The sequence below is a fragment of the Podarcis bocagei genome (genome assembly GCF_964188305.1).
Source record: "Podarcis bocagei genome assembly, chromosome: 1".
Taxonomy (NCBI): domain Eukaryota; kingdom Metazoa; phylum Chordata; class Lepidosauria; order Squamata; family Lacertidae; genus Podarcis; species Podarcis bocagei.
Genome location: NC_138125.1, coordinates 139,051,365 through 139,073,157, shown reverse-complemented (window position 1 = coordinate 139,073,157; position 21,793 = coordinate 139,051,365). Strand labels below are relative to the sequence as shown.

The 21,793-nt window shown below is 44.0% G+C and overlaps 1 protein-coding gene across 3 annotated transcripts in view; it reads left to right on the top strand.

The window, feature by feature from the left end:
- Window positions 1-21,586, top strand: part of VWC2L (von Willebrand factor C domain containing 2 like) — a 135,221-nt gene extending 113,635 nt beyond the window's left edge. For all 3 annotated transcript variants that reach the window (XM_081183695.1, XM_081183694.1, XM_081183698.1), the window contains one exon: window positions 14,641-21,586. In XM_081183695.1, the coding sequence (XP_081039821.1) occupies window positions 14,641-14,789 (149 nt within the window). In that variant the 3' untranslated portion in view covers window positions 14,790-21,586. The remainder of the gene's footprint in view (window positions 1-14,640) is intronic.
- Window positions 21,587-21,793: the final 207 nt, after the last annotated feature.

Sequence of the window (21,793 nt, the reverse complement as noted above, 5' to 3'; positions counted from 1 at the left end):
AGGCCAGCTTTTATTTATTTAAGTTTAGCTGTAGCATACTCTCTCTCACCCCCCTCCCCTACTCTTTCTCTCCGTTTTCCTACACTCTGCTCTGTATTACATCCACTGTCAGAGGCAGTATGCTGGGAATAAGAAGTAGAGAGGCTTCTGTTGTATTCATATCCTCCTTGTGAATTTCCCATATGCAACTGGTGGACCAATGAGAGAAAGGAGATGAGCCTTTGACCAGCAGGGTCAGGGCATGATCCAGTTCTGAGTCACAATCCACTAGCTGAAGACAATGGAGTCTCTTCAAAGCAGGAATTTAGATCCTACCATGCTAGTGGTTTCTTGGAGCAGATAACAATTTTTACTTAACACAAAGAATACTGGGATTTATACTTGGTGAAAGTCCCAGGAGACTTCTACCCACCATATTCAACCGAACCATAGTGGCAGTGACACGAGCTTTGCAGCTGGAATGTTCAGAACGCCTTTACTCCCTAAAGTGGTCAGGGATCAGGGATCAGACTTGCAGGCCAAATTGGACAGGAAGGATGGTGTAACCACCCATCTGTCAATCATATGTCATTATTATGGCATTGTGCAATTGACAAGAGGGCAGACCCTGCCCACCTAACAACCTATCACCCATTGCGGCTGCAGAAAAGTGAGAAAGAAGTTCTCTCGGGCGCTTTGCTTGGAAACCCCTCTGGCTTCCTTCTCTCCCATTGTAGTGGAATGAAGCTTTTTCCTCTCCTTCAACCCTGACAAAGCAGAGGAAGAAAGCTTCCCCCGCATCCCTGTGGCAGAAGGGAAAGAAGGAAAGCTTTTCCAAGTCCCCACCTCTACCTCTATTAAATTCCCGAATATTGGGGGCTTGAAAAGGGAGAGACTTGGAAAAGCCTTTGCAAGTCTCCTCACTTCCCACTTTAAGTTCATCAGGGATTTGAAGGGAGGAGGGAAGGGGACTTGCAAAGACTTTTCAAATCCCCACCCCACTCCCGTGTCTCCAGTGTCAGGAACTTAATGGGGGAGAATAAAAAAATCCTTCCAGTAGCACCTTAAAGACCAACTAAGTTAGTTCTTGGTATGAGCTTTCGTGTGCATGCACACTTCTTCAGATACACTGAAACAGAAGTTGCCAGATCCTAATATATAGTGAGATCTCAGCTATCTGCCAATCTCCCATTCCCACCACCCTTCTGAGTAATACCCCTCCCCACCTTCTCACTATATAGAAGGATCTGGCAACTTCTGTTTCAGTGTATCTGAAGAAGTGTGCATGCACACGAAAGCTCATACCAAGAACTAACTTAGTTGGTCTTTAAGGTGCTACTGGAAGGAATTTTTTTATTTTGACTATGGCAGACCAACACGGCTACCTATCTGTAACTGTTAATGGGGAAGGTGGAAGATGTGAAAAAGGCTTTAAGATGGCCTTTGAGCACACAGGAGCTCATGAGCTTTAGCCTTGGGCGGGGGCGGGGGGGGGCGGGGACCCTCTTTGAATTGGCTCCCATGTGAGAGCTGCTTCAAAGAGTGCTTTTGCATGGGGCTTTAATCACCACTCATCAAATGAGTGGGGATGAAATCCTGATGCCTTGGCTGTGTGATCTTGTTTCTGTCTGGGAACAATATCCGGCAGTCCATGGGGAATCTCTTGTTTAAATTTTGCCACAAAGTGATTTGTGTAAGATGGAGTCATTCAAGTGCCCATAGCTGTGCCTCGTAGTTGCAGAGAGCGTGCCTCCATTGAATGTAAAGTTATTACCAGTCAGGACTCGGGTAGATAAAGTAATGATAACCTCTGCTGGAATATTTTTAGAACTTCCGCTGCAATTTTCAGTAACATGGCATAACTTATGAGCATACTGTGTCCAAAAGGCCAGAATGTGCAATCCAAAAAATATGCATCGTGTTCAGGGAAATGTGCACGGCAGTGAAGAAAAGTCTGTATTGAAATATCCATATAATTAACAATAATTGCTCCCATTAACTGGGGTTATTCTGTGAACCCTAATAAATTCACTGACATGAACAACAGACACCACTTGCCTGTTCTTCCTCTTAGATCAACTCTTTGGCTCCACAAATGATTAGTTTATCAAGGTTGCTTCCTGAAAGGATTCATGGGGGACACAGTTCTTGCTATGATGGCCCCAAATAATATGATACTTGTTATCATGGCATAATTTATATCAGAGAAATGTCTCCCAGAAATAGTTCATTCAAGCTTTAATATATTTATATATTAGTAATAAACCAAATCATTCCCAAATCACACATAGACTGCTTCAGATCTGTGTGGTTCTGACAGTTGCAGAAACCTCTTGCAAGAGCAGAAGCTTCCTTATTCATTTCAGTGGTGGAGACAGATCAGAGCACTCAATGGTTAAGTCCTTCAAGTCAAAGAGAGTGCAGAAGCCCAGGCACAACAGGAGTCTCTGGATCAGAGTGAAAATGTTAGAAGTTTAATACATTGTACAAGGTAGTTTGTAACCTATTGGTAGATCTCTGAGTGATTTGCAGTAGATGAGCAAAGGTTTCTGACTCCTAAATGTTTAATAATGGCAACAACAAAATGACTCTCCCTCACCTAATAAACAATATATGTCAATAGTCAATACATATCATAATACCCATGCAATACAAATAATTAAAATGACTGTGTACGGTAAGTACAATTCATAATAATGAGCAATGAAGGGAAATAAATAATCCCTAATAGTACATAATGCATAATGAATACATACTAAGCAGCAATGTCAAGTTATACACAATATCACCCCAGCAATTAACTCTACAATCTCTACAAAATGCAAAGTTTCACAACATACAGTGCCGCCCACTTATCTTGGGTGCAACTACAAAACATAATACCCATCCATCAACAGCAGCCACTCCTCCAAGGAATAGCACGATTCCACATTAAATCCCAACATGCTACATTTTCCATTTCTGCTTTTGGATTGGCCACTTCATAGGCATTTGGAAAGGGTTGCCAATAATTGCACAGCTGCAGGTGCTGAGAACTGCCAGTTCTTTGGGAACAAAGAAGTGAGGGCAATGGCTGTCATTGCTGGCTTAATCTTTCGGTGTTAGGTATACACATTTAGAGGTGGGCATTGCTCATGGTTTTCATTTTATATATTCAGTGTTTGGATTCTTGCTGCCACTATTGACCCTGGCAGACCCTCTCCTGGCTTGCAGGTTTGGATACAGAGCAGTGTTGGCAGCTAAATATAGAAATGTCCACTGGATGGTCAAGGCTGGCTTGGCAACCTGATAGACCTAGTGCTGATTGAACGGATACATTTTGGGAAGCTGGAAGCCTTTAAGGAGGTTTGATCTTTAAGTGAAACTTTGGCTCCATTGAGAGTGGTCCCCTGCTTCAAATCTCCTAGAACCCTCCCATTTCCTCCTCAATCTATTTTATAGCCCATTGATTTTTTAAAATATATTTATTATTACCTTCATCTACCTTTAATTTAGGTCATGGCTTCATGGATGAGAGGGGAGGGGAAAGAAGTTGCATATCCCCAGTGTGACATTCCTTAACTATTACAGCAAATTGACTAGGGGTGGCTAGTTATGCATTATCAAAAAATAAAAACTATCTCATAAAAAAAGACAAAAGAGGAGTGCAATCTGCATATGATCATTTATTCGCATAGGCGCACATTAAAAACCAGCCAGGTAGCAGATGTGCTTTTTCAGTCTGCTGACCAGGGGCTGCTAAGTGTTGGTGGCAATCTCTCTCTTTTTTTAAAAAAAAATTTTCAAAGTTTTTATAATCACAATAATTCATCATTTCAATACTTCTCCAAATATAAAACAAAATGGACTTCCCCACACACCCCGGATTCCAATCCCCCCCAAAAATTAATGCATCTAATTGTATCTCCAATCTCATTATTTTCTCTAATTTATCTTAATTCCAATTATATAATTGCATAAATGTTATATCAAACCTGCTGGCGTTTTAATATATTTATAGTGGTCTTTCAAATAGTCTATAAATTTCTTCCATTCCAACTCGAACTTTTTCTCATCTTGATCTCTGATCTTCGAGGTCCTCTTTGCCATTTCAGCATAGACCATCATCTTAATTATCCATTCTTCTTTAGTTGGTATCTTCTCCTGTTTCCAGTTCTGGGCAAGCAATATTCTTGCGGCTGTTGTCACATACATAAATAATGCTTTTAACTCCATTGGAATTCCCTCCCCTGTTATTCCAAGTAAAAAGGCCTCTGGGTTGTTGGTTGTTGTTTTTTTTGCAAAGGTTATCCTAAACATATTTTTCAATTCATTGTATATCATTTCCCAGAAGTCTTTTACTTTTCTACAGGTCCACCACATGTGGTAGAAGGTACCTTCCTTTTCCTTACATTTCCAACAGATATTTGATACACTTTTATACATTTTTGCTAATTTCAAATACCATCAATACATCATCTTCCTGTAATGTGTTGATGGCAAGCTCAAGGCCCCTAAGCTCCCTTTTTTAGAATACCTCATCTTTAAGCCAGACTTGGACCAGACTTTCACCTTCTGTGAAACAGGACACATGGCCACTGTAGGGTGGACAATGGCATAGTGACGTAGTGGGGGGGCGCACAGAGGTGGTTCCCCCTGGTGCAAAATACCCGAAGCTGCCTCAGTGCAGCTGCATGATTCTGACGCTGGGCTCCTTTGAAAATAGGTTCTCTGTGTGAACCAGGAAATGACCTCTCCAACAATGGAACAACTCCAATTTTCTTATCTATGCAGCTGTGATCTCCTGCATGTTGTGAGTGCTGTTAGGCCATTGAATGAGCATGTGTATGCCAACTCCCTCCCATCCACCCCCCCCACCCATTTGGCTCTGGGTGCTGGCAACCCATTCTACACCACTCCAGTGCCAGGCAGGAGAAAACACAACTACAGAAACAAGGGGTTGGGGGAGAGAGTTGATGGTAGAATAAAAGAAAACATTGGGACATGTCTCCATTTTTCTGGCAAGGTTGGAGGCCCCAGGCCTAGCCCTTTGTCCCTTTCTTGCATTCTGTTTAATCACTGGGCTCCAGTCCTTAAAATATATGCCTCAGGCTGTATGCCAATTGATTGCTATGTACCACCCTCCCTGATTCTGCTGTGTCAAATGTCCGTCTCCATTCAGATCACGACAGAAGCTTGGCGGACCTGGAATACTGTCTCATCTGGCCCCCACACCATTCGGTGCCAGAGACATGGCCAAAGGCCTCCTTAGGTAGTGAGGCTTTGCTGCAGAGAGGCAGGCAACGGGTGCAAAGGCATGCAGCGCCAGTATATGCCAGGCAGAGGTTTCCCTCAGCCTCTTGTCACAGGATGGAGGGGGTGGGGAAGAGAAAAAAGATCCCAGCTTCCTCCCTTTATTCCTCTTGGCATAGTTAAATGGAGGCCAATGCAGCAAATCACAGTTTTAAGTGCCAAGAGGACTCTTCAACTGTGTGTGGGAGTCTGAGCAATATTGAATTTTCCAATAAAATAATTAACAGCCTGCCTGAGGGCAACCACAGAAAATACAGTCTCCTCCTCTTCTGTCCCCTATTTTCCGTCTTCATGTGATCTCCAGAGGAATCTTTTTGTTCTTAGATTTAATGAAAAGGATTTTTCTCAGTATCCCAGGGACGAGTGAGCTGGCTGAGTAGCTGTTGCCCGAGACCCCCACACATGACAGCTGGAACCTTACTACAGCCTCCTTTTGTTGGCAATCTGGCAAGCAATCGGGATGCCTCTCATTAAAGTGGCACAGGTAATTGGCTTGGCTGCTCGCAGAGCAACTACAAACAGTTATTGCCTTTCCTAGATTATTTGACCCAAGGCATTTAAAAGCGGGAGATGTGTCTGCCTAATCAGAATGGCATCACAGCACTGCAGCAAGGGCCCATTTCTCACTGAGGTAGAAAATCTGTGCCTGAGCGGAACCACTTCAGACTGCAGATGGGAACTCGCAGGACTGAAGGCTCCACCTTACAAAACACAAATCATATAGAAAACGGTAGTATGTCAGAGGAAATGTTTCTAGCTGAGTTTTCCCCTTGGCATACTAGTTTTCTAGGGGCAGAGAATTTGTACAGTCTGTGGTGGTTTATCACCTCACCAAAAATTAGCCCAGTATTCTGGGCTAAGCACAGAATTACAGTGCTACCTCGGGTTAAGAACTTAATTCGTTCCAGAGGCCCATTCTTACCCTGAAACTGTTCTTAACCTGAGGGACCATTTTAGCTAATGGGGCCTCCTGCTGACGCCACCCAATTTCTATTCTCATCCTGAAGCAAAGTTCTTAACCCGAGGTACTATTTCTGGGTTAGCGGAGTCTGTAACCTGAGATACCACAGTATAGGTCATTTTTAGCCTAGTCTGCTGGCGCAAGGGGGAGGGGAATTGTTTTCAGCCTGAGAGCTGCATTGCCTCATTGCAATCCCGCTGGAGGCTGCAGGCTGTTAGTGGCTGCAGAGAAAAGGTAATCACAGTCACTCCACACTCACATATGCATGTACGCACCAAGCACTCAAGCCAGCCCCCTGTCCAGCATGCACTCAGGGGTATCATTGGAGTGAGAGCTGGACTGGCGCTCTGCCCTTGGTGACCCCAGTGTCAGGGTCAAGGAGGGCTACTTTTGGCTCAGTTCCATTAACTTTAGTCCTAGGAATACATTATTCACACCCTTGACACCAAGTCTTCTTTAACAACCACACACTGAGCACACTCGTCTCTCTTCCAAAAGGCCACCACACATCCTCTGTCTTATGCAATTGGGATATTTGCTTGTGTGGGTGTACCAGTTGTGTAGCCCCAACATAGGAGGAGGAACTTGCATGTTGACCTTTCAATACAGACAGCCACACACAGTGTGTGGTTGATAAAAATAGAAGTTCTGACATCAGGGGCAGGGCTGAAAGTGCAGCCCTGCTCTGCTTTGTACTCTTTATGCCCTACACATAAGTAATGCTTCCCTGGGACTCCACTAAAGATTCAACCAGTCCCTCTTGGTATATTACCAGATGCTTAATTAATCCCAGCTTTTTCTTGATGTACCTTGAGCGTGAGCATTGTTTTGACATACAGTGGTACCTCCGATTAAGAACTTAATTTGTTCCAGAGGTCCGTTCTTAACCCGAAACCCTTCTTAACCTTTTGCTTATGGGGCCTCCTGCTGCTGCTGCGCTGCCACTGTGCAACTTGTGCTCACATCTTGGGGCAAAGTTCGCAACTAGGGGCATCTACTTCTGGGTTAACGGAGCTTGTTAACCGAAGCGTTCATAAGGAGGACGGTACGTAACCCAAGGTTCCACTGTACAGCAATGAGATTGTGTACAGTGGTGCCTCGCAAGACGAAAAGAATCCGTTCTGTGATTCTCTTCGTCTAGCGGTTTTTTCCCTCTTGCGAAGCAAGCCCATTGAAGGATTAGCGGATTAGCGCTATTAGCGCTATTAGAGGCTTTTAGAGGCTTTTAGCCGCTTATCTGCTGATCGGATCAGCTGATAAGCTTAGTGCTATTAGTGGCTTATCTGCTGATCGGATCAGCTGATAAGCGGCTTAGCGCTATTAGCAGCTTATCTGCTGATCAGATCAGCTGATAAGCGGCTTAGCGCTATTAGCGCTTTTAGCTGCTTTTAGCGGCTTATCTGCTGATCGGATCAGCTGATAAGCGGCTTAGCGGCTTAGAAAAGGGGGGGGAGGGGAAAATAACCAGCAGGAACTCGCAAGACATTTTCGTCTTGCGAAGCAAGCCCATAGGAGATTCGTTTTGCGAAGCACCTCCAAAACGGAAAACTCTTTCGTCTAGCGAGTTTTCCGTCTTGCGAGGCATTCGTCTTGCGGGGCACCACTGTATATGGTTTCAGGGTGTATTTTTGTTTTGTTTGTTTGTTTGTTTGCATTAAACTGCCTTGAAAATGCATCCTTTGCCTTAATTTCTTGAAATGAGGACATTTCATGGGCAAAATGAGAAATGTGGTGAAACAGTTGGGATTACTCCTGGCCAAAAGTTTCAGGCAAAAAGAAAAATTCTGCATAACAGGGCCTACACATAGGGCAACAACAATACTCTGTGATCAACTCACGTATGGTGTGAAAATCTGGGCCAGTGACTGATGCATTGAAAAGCAACCACACACAAAAATATTGTTATAGATTTTGGGGGACCCCTGTTGTAAATCAAAATATGCCCTTTTCCCTTATGGGGTACCCAAGAGCCCATATACAGTGGTGCCTCACAAGACGAAAAGAATTCGTTCCGCGAGTCTTTTCATCTTGCAATGTTTTTCGTCTTGCGAAGCACGGTCCGTCGCAACTGCGCCTCTTCAAGTGGCTTTTAAAAAAAGCGCAAGACGTTTTCGTCTTGCGAAGCAAGCCCATAGGGAAATTTGTCTAGCGAAGCAACGCAAAACCGAAAAACCCTTTCGTCTAGCGAGTTTTTCGTCTTGCGAGGCATTCGTCTTGCGGGGCACCACTGTAGAGTCCTTACATAGGTTCCCTATTGGTAAGAGAAAATAACAGAGGTCAACCAGAGAATATTGAGAAGCAAAGCAGCTAGTAAGCTTGATCTTTATTGATCTGTTGCAACAGGGTGCTCCCCTCACTCGCAGGAAAGGAGGAGGACCCACAAAAATGCTGTCCAAGAGAAGAGCTTATAAAGACTTTTGAAATTCCCATCCTCTAGATCAAGACCACCCCCAGAAATATTATGCATGCATCACAGAAGGGGTGTAACCTAAGACCACCCCTCAGATACATCCCAGAAAAGGCGGTCTAAAACAGAACATTTGCATGTTGTTTTTCTCCTGTTGCAGTTTATCTCCTGTCTGGCAAGTTACTTGATTGGATTTCCTGGGGAGCCTGGCCATTCTTTTGTAGTGGTAAAATACTTATTTCCTGGGCCAGGTCACAGGCTCACACCCTATTCATATCTTAAATGTGTCCTTAAGGATTTGTGAGGAAAGAGACAATGGGGAGGCTTTTCCAGTTTGACCTTGCAGAAAAAACATTTGGTCAGTTTAGGAATCAAAATGGTTCCAGGTTGGTCTTCCTGTGCTGACCTATGCATGTGTGGTTATGAACATTACCATATATCTAAGACCATAAAACTCCTATCACACCCCCTAAACACGATAAATTAATAAATGGTAGGATTTTGATTAATTGGGGTATGGATGACAGTACAAGCTGCAGAGCTGTGCCAGACAAGGAATCCCTGGGCTGGCTTATGCAAACCAGCCTGGCTGGCCTAGTGAAGAGCAAATCCATTAACACGACAAAAGGTGTTGATGGGCCATCTGAGAGGAATTATTTGGCCTGGGGAGACAGATGTTGCCAAGGTGATGGAGGGGTGTGTGTGAGGTGACAAGAAAATATTTTTTTTTAGCAAGGTGTGCTGGGAAGAAGAAGGGGGAAAAGAAAGACTGGGACCCATCTTGGGAGGCTGGCTGAAGGCTGGCTTGGAGAGAGGTCTTGGATCCCAGGGCTGCCCTTCTGTGAGGGACAAGCCCCTCTTGAAATGACCATGTTGTGCGATCTTGACTCACTCCATGAAGGCTGAAGGTGGAAATAGGTGAATAAACCATATTTCTTAAAGCTACAACAGTCTCTGCTGTGTCTCAGTTCTCCAAAGGAATACCGACTGTGGGTGACTGCTTGGAAGCCCATGGGCTGTTGCCACCACTTGGCAGAGAGAGGGGGAGGCATGCAAAATTTGTAACAATAGGCAGAAGACAGAGTGCTGAGCAATGTGGTTGCTGCCACTTGGACAGGAACTGATGGATATGTGCAAAGCAGCCCAGAAAGATGGTTTGACAGTTACCCGGGGATGTCTTACTCACACAGTTTTATTGTGGGTGGGCTGTAAAAGCCAATACAAATGGGAACAAAATTTATTGTGCTGCTTATAAGCAAAGCAGAAGGCATCGTTTTAATGTGAACAATATCTAGCAGCCATCCATTATCTTGGCTGACAGCAATCTAAATTGCATTGAGGTAGTTAAAACTGGCAACTTCAGACTTGGGGCCTGCGGTAGGGGTTTCTTTTTCTTTTTCTTTTTTAAAAAACCTGGGCTCTTGTAGAAGTGCACTAATAAAGCCCATGGTGATCATAAAGTTAATGAGATGAAAGAAATGGGTTTCCAATGCTATAAAATGTAAATGCCTCTGGCGTGGAAAGCAGACCACCGTCAGCCCACCCCATTCACAAAAGTACATGGGAGAGGCACACAGAGGCCAGTGAGTATGACCAAGCTAAACACAGCTTTGGATCTGCTTCCCCATTAAACAGACTGGCACCTCTAATTTAGGCTCATCTACAATTTAGACAGAGCAGATGGGAACTATTTGCCTGTAATAGTTTCCATTTACAGGTGAGCATTTTGAGCAGAAAATAGAGGGGGCTAAGTGTGAAATCCATCATCATTTCCTTTGCCTTTGGTCCAGAAAAGCAAGAAGAGAAATGTAAACAACTCTCCCAAGTGTAAATACATTTCCAAAATGTAAATGAGAAAGGGATTGGACTTCTGCAACTGTTTCAGGGACAGGGCTCATCTTCTCAGAAAGTAGTCTCAAATGGGAAGGGTTTTTTCAAACATATGGCTATGGGGTGAACCTATGAATCTCTGTGTAATCACACTGCAGAAGACAGAATGTGGCTTCTAACAATGAGTTTGTACTCCAAAAATTTTATTCGTTTTTTATTCGTTTCTTTGCCTTTGTGCCATATTAGATATGCCAAAACAACAGCACAATCGTCCAGTATGGATACTCCTGGAGCGGCTGAAATGGCACCTGCAGGGTCTGGACCTGCAAGTTAGTCTTTCACCTGCCTCCCCATGAGTCACACCCTTGGTCCCTCCTGCTCACTATGATTGGTGGGCACCAGCCAGGGCCACAGTTGCCACCCTCCAGCTGCTTACCCATCTCCAGTGAGAGATGAATATCACCCACGATCTGATTGGCCCTTAGATTAGGCCAGGGAAAGAGCGAGTCAGCAGGGTGTCGATTTAAATCGCTGGAGAACAGCAGTTAAATGATCTGCCAGGTTTCGGTCTGTGCCCCTAGTCATAAATAAAATAGCATTGCCCAAACTCCTACTTTTGATTCCCCTTGTATTTGTTGTGGTATTAACGGAGGCACAGTGCAATTATGCATACGTGAGTCTGAGATTAACATAGCATGCATGTATATAAACATCTGGGCCATTGTTTTTAGTAAGACTTTTATGAGCGTGAGAGACAAATTCCTGCTGACTTAGAAGTGGTTTGATTTTTGATATTTTCTCATAAATAAATGGAGTCGGGGGAGGGGAAAGATAATAAGCAGATTAGAGAAATCTCTTTTATAAAATAAAAATCCATAATAAATCTTGTTTGGAGTATGAATAAATCATTTCTGCCATACATAATTCATTGTTCTCAAATAACAAGCGCAGGACCCAAGGAAGGAAGGAGACACTTTCAGGGACTATATCCCCCCCCCCCCCGCTTGCAGCTCTAAAGAGATTTTGGGAGAGCTGTGCCCTTTTCCATCACCAGAGAGTTTGACCCCACCTCTCTCACTCTAGTAGGCAAGCACTTCTATAGGATTGCAATCACTGGAAATTGCCAGTATGTGTCATGTTCATTATTAGATGTTCTCCTCCTAAAACCATTTGGAGAAAAGAAACTTTACATAATATACAGAGAGAATTTGGAAGCTAGACTTCTCCTATACTGTAAATCATAATTCTGCAACTGAAAGCTGAGATTCTGCAACTAGAATGAATGGCAAAAGTGGGATGTACTTCCTGCTCTCTTTTCCTCTCTCCTGCCAACTTGAGTGAAAATTACCATATTTTTTGCACCATAACACTCACTTTTTTCCTCCTAGAAAGTAAGGGGAAATGTCTGTGCGTGTTATGGAGGGAATGCCTACAGGTGGCATGCCTACGGATTTTCCTCCTCTAAAAACTACGTGCGTGTTATGGTCGGGTGTGTGTTATAGAGCGAAAAATACGGTAAAATCTGCAGAATATATAGATTGCTGAAGCCTGGAAGAATAGATAGGAAGGCAGTAGAGGGCGCAAACAGAGAGTTTGACAGTCTGCAACTTGTACACAGAGAAAATGATTAAGAGGGGGGGAAGGTCTGAAAGAAGCCCTACCCTAAGCATTGGTTTTTGTGCTTTTCCATGCGATTTTCCTCTGCTTGTTTGTTTGCTCTACAACGATAGGACCTAGAAATCTGTTTTTTATATTTTAAAATAATGGTAAGATGTCCCATGAATGCTGTGGATTGACTTCACATTCATGATCATCCTGCAGCTCCTTCAGTTCCACTCTCACCAGCCATGCCGTTAATAACTGGTCCAGGACCACAGTAAAGATGCTGGCCATAGACATTTGAAAGAAAAGTTCAGAAACTGCACCCCTCCAACACACATTGGGTCATACTCAACTAATTTGTTGTTCCAGCAGAAACCAGTACAATGAGTCTTGCTAGTGCAATAGCCTCCCCCCCCCACTCCTTGCTTGTGACCTCTGCACTCTCCCAGAACAGGGGGGGGGGAGAGAGATTTCTTCTTCTTCTTCTTCTTCTTCTTCTTCTTCTTCTTCTTCTTCTTCTTCTTCTTCTTCTTCTTCTTCTTCCTTTTCTTCTTCTTCTTCTTCTTCTTCTTCTTCTTCTTCTTCCTCCTCCTCCTCCTCCTCCTCCTCCTCCTCCTCCTCCTCCTCCTCTTTCTTGAATTTGTATATTGTTCTTCATCCATAGTTCTCAGGGTGGTTCACAAACTAAAATTACAAAATAAAAACCACAAAATACATAATGGGGGAAAAACAGCAAACCAATACTCTCCCCTCCCACATCACACTTAAAAGAGCATTTGATGTAAATCAGCCAAAGGGCTGATTGTAGAGGAACATTTTCACCAGGCGCCTAAAGGTGTCTAATGAAGGTGCCAGCCGAAGCTCCCAAGGGAGAGCATTTCACAAATGGGGAGCCACTGCAGAATAGGTCTGTTTACGTGTTGCCACCCTCCAGACCTCTCATGGAGGAGGCACACAAAGAAGGAACTCAGAGGATTATCTCCGGGTCCAGAGATTGTCCCATTTGGCCAGCATAAATGCTTGTGCCAGTGGGAAAATCACCTTAGTGTGACATCAAACACCATCATTTTTCACTGACAAAGTGATGGGAAATGTTGTGGCCTCTGTAATGTCCCACTTCCTGCTTGCCAGCATTTCATGATAGCCTTGTCCATAAGAAGAAACCAGGAATCCATAGTTCTAGACCTGCTCCTCTTCATTTTGTTTTCTGCTGCGCCACTCTTTCGCCATACTCTGTATGCAATCAAGGAAGGCGTACATCATGGGTAGGCAAACTAAGGCCCGGGGGCCAGATCCGGCCCAATCACCTTCTAAATCCGGCCCGTGGACAATCCGGGAATCAGCATGTTTTTACATGAGTAGAATGTGTCCTTTTATTTAAAATGCATCTCTGGGTTATTTGTGGGGCTTGTCTGGTGTTTTTACATGAGTAGAATGTGTGCTTATTTAAAATGCATCTCTGGGTTATTTGTGGGGCATAGGAATTCGTTCATTTTTTTCTGTTCAAAATATAGTCTGGCCCACCTCATAGTCTGAGGGACAGTGGCCCGGCCCACGGCTGAAAAAGGTTGCTGACCCCTGGAGTAGATTCTCCATTAGCAGCTATGGAAATGTGGCTGTGATGAAGCATCCTCTTTTCTCATTCATGCATTTGGATCCTGATCGAAACCATATGGTCTGGGGTCTACTTAGGTGCCAGCTCAGCAGTCTTTTTTCTGATTTTCTACAGTTTGTCAACACAGTAGATTGTTTATATTGGTACATGGAATCTTTCCGCTGTTTCCTGCTTCCATGGATCATGAGTAAAGTAGCTAGAGTATTAGGTTTAGAAGGAGATGTTTGCACTGTAATTATGACCAATGCTTTTTTTCTAGAAAAATAGATGCCGGTACTCACCGTGAAGTTGTTACAGTATGTGCCACACTTTTTAGCATCAACAAAAGAGGTGCCAGTACTGCGTGTCCTTGAGTATCCCCTGAAAAAAAGCCCTGATTTTGACCTTCATCTTAATAGATTGTGACCGCATTGCCCAACCCAAAGCCTGGTTCGCATTTAAGCTTTGCCCCTAAACAACACTCTGCTGTGAGTACAGTGGAGCTCAATGCTGCCAAGCATTTACTGATCAGTTATTCTGCCTAGGACTGCTCATTAGGCAGAGTGAGGCAGCTGCCTCAGCTGGCACAGAGGTGTGTGTCATGTGCCCCGTGTGTTAATTGCTGCTCTGAGGTGTGGTGGAGGACTGTTGTCCTAGCACTGTCATTTTAGTAAGGTTGTGCTGCCACACTGAATGTAAATGGGTGGGGCATTTTGCCCTACTGCTACCCTGACAGCAAGGCACAAACAAAGGGGCAGGGGTCCAATTCAGTGGGCTCAATACCGCTCAAGTAAGGCACTTGTAAATTTCACTGGTTTCAGTGGAAGAGAATTAAGCATGGGCTTAACTATTGCGCTCTGTCATCAGTGGGGCTTATAAGTGAACCACTTTTGGCTGAATTGTACCCAGCATAAAGACATCCATATTCCCCAATCTGCTTCACTGTTTAATGTATTTATGTGTGTACATTTCCAGGTCCAAACTGCTTTGCAGGAACCACCATCATTCCGGCTGGCATCGAAGTGAAAGTGGATGAGTGCAACATCTGTCACTGCCACAACGGGGACTGGTGGAAGCCTGCTCAGTGTTCCAAACGTGAATGCCAAGGCAAGCTGACTGCATAGGGCAAAATCCCAAGCAACAAGGAGTGTGTGTCCAATGTAACGGCTTCTACACTGCACATGTTAAATCTGCCAGCTGCAATAGGGTCACCAGCAAAACCTTTAAGGGTTTAACAAAAGTGAATATTTTACTAATGGGCAAGTTTTCTCCCTATATAGATATTTAACCTACCACGGCAAGCAGCACAGATTGATGGCTAGCAAAAGGACATCCTACAGAGGTTCTTCCTCCAACCTGCCAACTGAGTTAGAGCTCATTTTAGCTCTTCACATCTGTGACATCAATATCATTCATGGTTTTGTGAGCTTCAACATCTTCTTTTTCCCCCTCGGAGCCAGGGTAGTTGGAACACGCAAGTTAAATGAGGATGGTTCAGGAATGAAATGCACTTTTTAAAACCAGTGGGAGAGAGGATGCAGGAAGAAGGAGGACCTTCAAGAATATAATGGATGCACAGATATACAGCAACCAGGCACCCGAGGAGCCTTCTGTATATGTTATGCTTTCTCCACCACGTGGGGACAATTGAATTGAAGAAATGTATACACCATAATGACAAAGGATACAGGCTAAAGTGTCAGGCAACCAGTATATAGGTAGATAACCTCAATGTCCTTGAAACAGTTTATGTGACTCAAGAAAGCCAGCACTAACTGACATCCCTCCATATACCTTAATGCCTCCCCTTATGTTGCATTCCTGTTTCTTCCCACTCCACTTATTTTGTTGTAGGCTCTGTGAGGGAGGAAAGGGGAGAAGGAACATTAGATTTCTACATTGCCAACTTGCTCCCAGCCTCTATTTAACTATCAGAGAAGGGAAGAGGAAGCCCACCTGAGGCATGTAGCCAGACCCTACAGGTAGACTCCAGAAATAATGGCACCTTCTTTGCCCTCCCACACATACCAAGTAACATGATATTGAATGTTGCAATCAACAGGTTTTCTGGGATAATAAATGAAATGATGTTGTAATAAATAACAAGATGAAAGATGAAAAAATCTTTTTTAATAATTTCAGTGGCACCTTTAAGATCAACTAAATATAAGCTTTCAAGGTATGAGCTTTTGTGTGTAATACACACTTTGTCAGATACTCTGAAGCAGAGGTCGCTTCAACCTTATAACTGTTGATGACTGTTATGGCACTTGGTTCCACAGGGAAGGGCATGACAGATCAACATGACTATCCACCTGAATCTGTAATTATGGAAGGCACCACATTGAGCAGCATGAAATGGAAGTCCATCAACCTTATAAAAAAATTCGCACAGGTACAGACTGATATTTTATTTCTAACTAAATGCAAAAATTTGGATATTATTCCTAAAGGTCTCAGAGCTTATATTTAGTTGATCTTAAAGGTGCCACTGGAATTATTAAAAACGATTTTTTTATCTTTCATATTTATTATGACTATGACAGATCAACACGGCTATCCACCTGAATCTGAAATGATGTTGGAACAGGAAAACATCAATGATAGGGTTTCCATCCATGACTAACTATTACATTGTTCATCAATACTTTAAGGGGGGAAACTATGGAAAATACACGTCATCCTAAATTCCTAAAGCATGGGACTTCAACAGGCTCACATAAGGGATTGTTTTGACCATCTGTGATGTCTGAAACCAAAGTAAACAATCCCATGTAATACAATGTTGATTTCCTCCAGAGCTAAAATTCCATTTTCTCTGCAGTTTTCCTGAGTTATATCTGTATTTACCTTGTTTCACTATCATCTAGGTTTTGCCTCCAAAGACTGGTCCTCTGTGTGCCATTTCCAGCATTCACTGAAGGTAATGGCAGTATTTTGAACTAATTCAGTAAGACCAGGTTTTGGCACACTGCTCTTCCTCAAGAGCAGATCTGAATAGGAAACAGCTCTGCTTGCTGGCATTTTCTTGTACGGCAGTAAAATATTTGATGGAGTAAACATGTTAGTGTCCAAAGCCTGTAATTGCCAAAGCCACTCTGGAAAGCCTAGTGGCAACAGCTAGCTTGCAGCATCATGGAACAGGTTGGAACCAGGTCCACAATTAACATATCCCACAGTTTTTCTTAAGAGCTTGGTGAGGTATGCCTCATGCTCCAGAGAGAGAGATTTGTGTTCCTGGGAATACCCTTGGTCTTCTTCTTGTCTCAGAGTAGGATCATCTTGCTAAGTGGGAAGGACAATTTTGCAACAGAAGGCAAGTATTTAGGGCCCAAGTTTGTGGAGGACTAGTAGTAGGCCCGCAGCAAATATTTGTAGAGATGGAGGGGATATTAGTTGTGTTTTCCTAAAAATCAATTGATTGTGGGTTGGATTGCTTTGTTGGGAACTAGATCCAGCTTAAAATACAACCTTTACACCTTGCTTCAACAAACCACATTTCTCCAGTAGGCTATAGCTGCCATTGTCTGGCCCCCAACCCCATTAAGCCATGGTAAGGGATGGTGGAGAAAGCCAATTCTGTCTGAATTTAGAGAGGAACCTACTTAATTGGCACTTTCTGAAACTATTCAAAGGATGGTTACCCTCTGAAATCCACATATCTCCAAATTTTGCAGTGCAGTTCTCCAGCTATGTAATGCATCTGAAAACACATATATTAGTGAAAATAGCATACATAAATGAATCCCATTATTTTGCAACAATGTGTATATTGGGCAAAATTGCATATAAATGTGTGTATTATGAGAAATTTGCATTAAAATGCTGGTGAATTTTCATGAAGACTTTAAAAAGATTCAGAAATTAATGTGGAAGTGTGGAGAATGGAAAAATGAGAGAAACCAAAATTGACAGATCCAACCATTCCTCACCATGACTGCCAGACCATTCATGATTTCTCTCCCTCATCTGTCTCTCACACATACGCACACAACATGCAATAAGCAACTTGATTTCAGTTCCTAGCCACCTGGTCTTTCTTTCAATTGGGGCTACACCATTCCAATGTTAGTGTTGTTATTAAGTTTTGAATGAGTCCAGTTCCACAGGCATTTCTCCCCTCCCCACAAGTCACATCCTTCTGTTTCTAACCAGGTCCATGCCCCTGGCCTCAGAGTGCTCAGCCGGCCAGGTGCCTCGCTTGGACTTACGCTGACATGCCAAGACAAGACTCCCGCCCAGACAAGCTCTGCATGGGCCTGTTTCTAACTATACATTCGTTGGTTGACAGAAATTAGTTTGCAGGTCGGGAGTATGTAGGCAGCTGCTCACACATAAGCAAGCAATTTTCCCCCATTTTGGAGTGTGCGTCATGCATCACCCTGCAAGCAAGAATGCTGTTTCATCTTCAGAGCTCTCCCTCCTCCTTTCTAAGGGCACCCTCTTCTCGGTAATTTTTTCATTGATTTCAGCTGCCCCCCCCGAAGGTTTATCAAGTCATAGAAGGCGGCTTTTTGAACCTATGTGCTGTTAACTACAGCCACGTAATCATGGGTGCAGTAAAAAGATCACCAAACCAAACCTTTAACCTTAAAGTGGAGCCTTCCCTCTTCTAGCACACCAGACCCTGCAGTGCAGGTCATGGAAAGGGCGGTGCATCACAGCTTAGAATAGTGCAGATGCATTGCGTGCATGAGCTGATACTTCATTCATAAGTCTTTTGAGACGTAGAGTTGAGAAAGTCTTCTACATCATCATCATCATCATCATCATCATCATCATACCGCCCTATACCTGGAGGTCTCAGGGCAGTTCACAGAATAAAATCAAAATATAAAACCACAAAATAAAAGGGTAGACCAAGGATAGCCAACATGGGGCTTGCTAAACGTTGGACTACAAATCCTATCAGCCGTAACTCAGGGGCATCTAAGGGGAACCATGTTGACCTCCCCTGGAGTAGACAATTATGGGCTAGAAGGGTCAACAGTCCCATTTGGCATAAGGCAATTTCATGTACTCATAGCACACCTAGCAGAGGGTGAAGTTGCCAAGTCTGAACAACAGAACAAGGTTCTGGCAGGTAACCAGTATTTGGATCTCAAAAGCTAGCTCTTGCCAGGGTCCACCCTTAACCCAGCTGATTTGGTAACGCTCTCCTCCCACCAAATTCTGCCCTGCCTATTCTGCTCATAGGAGAAATACATTTGAAATCATAAATGTATTTGGTCGCCCTAAATGTGTGTCTCACTGAGCAGTGCTGGTGATTAAAGCAAGCTATGATATATCCCACAGGAGAAGGCAAAACATGGAGAGAGAGAAAAAAGAATCCCAGCAAACAAAGGTAGTGTTGCTAGCAAAACTGACTGCAATGAAATGAACCAGGACAGAAGTTCTGCCAAAGCCAGCACAAAAGTCAGCATAAGACAGTTGGCAGCATGGGATAGGATCGCCCAGGGCCCACCCAAGATATTTGGCTGCCTAAATCAGTTTAAAGTCAACACTTTAAAGAATCATATTGGACACCAATTCCTGACTTCATATATTTCCTCCGCTCTTTAGAGGTGTGCCTGAGACAGGTCACTTCATCCTGCCAAGGCAGGCTCACTTATGAGGCAGGGTGACGCAGCTGCCTTGGGTGGCAGAAGGCCCAGAGGCAGCACCCCAGCAGATGCCCTGCTCCCCACTGCTGCCATTGCTAGCAGAGAAGTGGTGCCAGTTTCTGGCACGAGCTCATGAAATATCACTGAAATCTCGCAAGAACTCATGGAGCACATGAGATCTTACCAGAACCCACTGTTGCCATTGCTGCTTCACAACCTGGGTAAGGGAGGCAGTGGGACAGCAGCGGGGTTTAAACCGAAATGCAGCTGCCCTTTGAAATTTGGACTTCTCTGAAATCTGCAATACAGTTTCTGTATAAACAAAAAATGTCTATTTTATTGAAAATAACCTGCAAAAATGCATTCTGTTAAGGGGAAATTACTTGCAAGATGCATTAAATGGCAAAGCTAGTTACAAATATGCATACGATGGGAGATGTGCATGTACATGTTTTTGGACATGTGCCTACACAGTTCCATGTGGACTTCAGAAAAGCATATATGCACAGAAACAGGGCAAGCCAAAATGAGAAACAGAGAGAAACCCAAACTGATGAATTCACCCATCTCAACTTTTCATATATTTCAGTAGCACTTACCTGGTGCTTCGTTCCATTACATTTAGAGGAAGTGAACCACGTGGGCAGGTTTTGTCCTGCAGAACCTTTTCCCATGGCAGAGAGCAAGGGGTTCTGGTGTGGGAAGGGCACTGCTAGGCAGGCAAAGAGGCAGACTTCAAGGTACCTTGAGGACAGCTTCCCTGGATGCTTGGCAAGTTTATTTCCTCAGCCAGAGCCAGCGTTGGCCCTCATCATCCTCCATCATATCAGGCAGCCCTTCTCTAATACACCAATTTGCAGCAAAGTTGGCACTTTGCTGTTGTGGCCATTAATTCACAAATGCGCATTTGTAAATCATTCATGAGCTGCTTCCCTCCTCCCTCACCCCTCTTTGTGATTTATTCATGTCCACAAAGAGCAGAAAGAAACATTTCCACACTTGCCATTCACTGAGAAATGCCTTCTGTGGTTTGTTCATTCTCCCAACCCCAACCCCCCTTCTACACACAAGTGAGCTAAGACCAGTGCAGGCCTGAGCATTCTCATTCCCTGGAATAAAAAATAAATGACATACCTAGGCATTTGAAACACTATGAAAACCTTAAGTGGAGCCATGAAGTATAGCGGCCCATCTATTATTAAGGAACTACCATGTCCTATTGGGGTTGCGGGGCGCGTGCGGGGGGAGAGAGAACTGAAAGAAAAAATGCAATTGGCTGGGATCCATCAAAGCACAGGCACACTAAGAGCTGTCCAAATAATTTACTGAGGCACAGAAGCTTGAACGCACCACAAAGCAAGTTTTAGAAAGCAGCTACTCTTGGAGCTGGAGAGTGCCATCTGCTACGCAGGACCACTGTGAGTAGCAGCAAAGAGCCTTTTCCTGGAATTTGACCACTTCAGGGGTCACTGCAAAACACTACCGTTTTTTTCTCCAAGGAAAAGAGCACCTTCCTCATAATTGAAAATGGACCTGAATGTTCTTGTATACCACCATTTCCCCTGTTTTGTGCCTCTCCGAGGGCTGCTCTACATATTTAAGAAAAAGCACAAGGTACACCACTTTAGAGGGCCAGTATAGATGCTTCCCTGCACCAGCAGAAAGCTAGCATGCCAGGGAGATGGGTTATGTCCCAGCCATCACACTTTAGGATGCAAGCAGGTTTTCGTATGTGGGAGGAAAACCTATAAACGTGCAGCTGCCATGATTCAGCCCCAGAAAGATTGGACTAGGTTCTTTTTCTGAATGGGTGGGTGGGTTTCTGCAACCACAGGAGCCATCTTAGGGTCTGCACCTTGTACACTTCCCTGATGAGACAATGTCTTTATATCCTGCACACCCTCTCTGAAGCATGATGAAGATAAGAGAGGCAGAGATGGAGATCATTAGTTTCCCCTCCTCATGGCCATCAAAATACATGGGTGGCTGGATAGCGTCAGTAGCAGTCAGGGCTCTTGCACTGTGCAGTTAAGGGCACACAGGCCATGTCCCATGTGGTTTCTGGCTTCTGCACATGGGGAGGACTGCCAGATTGAGTAAAGCTGTGGAATCACTTCATTTGTCATACCTCAAACGACAACCTAGCTACACTTACACCACCCTGTTTGAATGACCGTGCATTCTTACCACAAATTCACACAGCTGCAAACATCTAGAAATCATCTAGACTGGCTTCCTGGCACAGTGTGAACTTCAACCCACCAGAAATGGTGTTGCAATTTGCAGGGGCCGGCCATGCTTCTTAACCATTCCAACAAGTTAGGTTATTAATTTCATTTACATCCTGCCTTTCTGTACTGGAAATCAAGGTGGTCTCAGGCATTCTTCCATCCAGACACTAAACAGACCCAGACCTGCTTAGCTCTAGCAATGATGCTCTACCCTGTGCCTTCAAACCATGCTCGCAAGTCTGCCCACCCAGGGTGACTCAGGGGAGTTATTCCCTGTCTGAAAATCATATGATT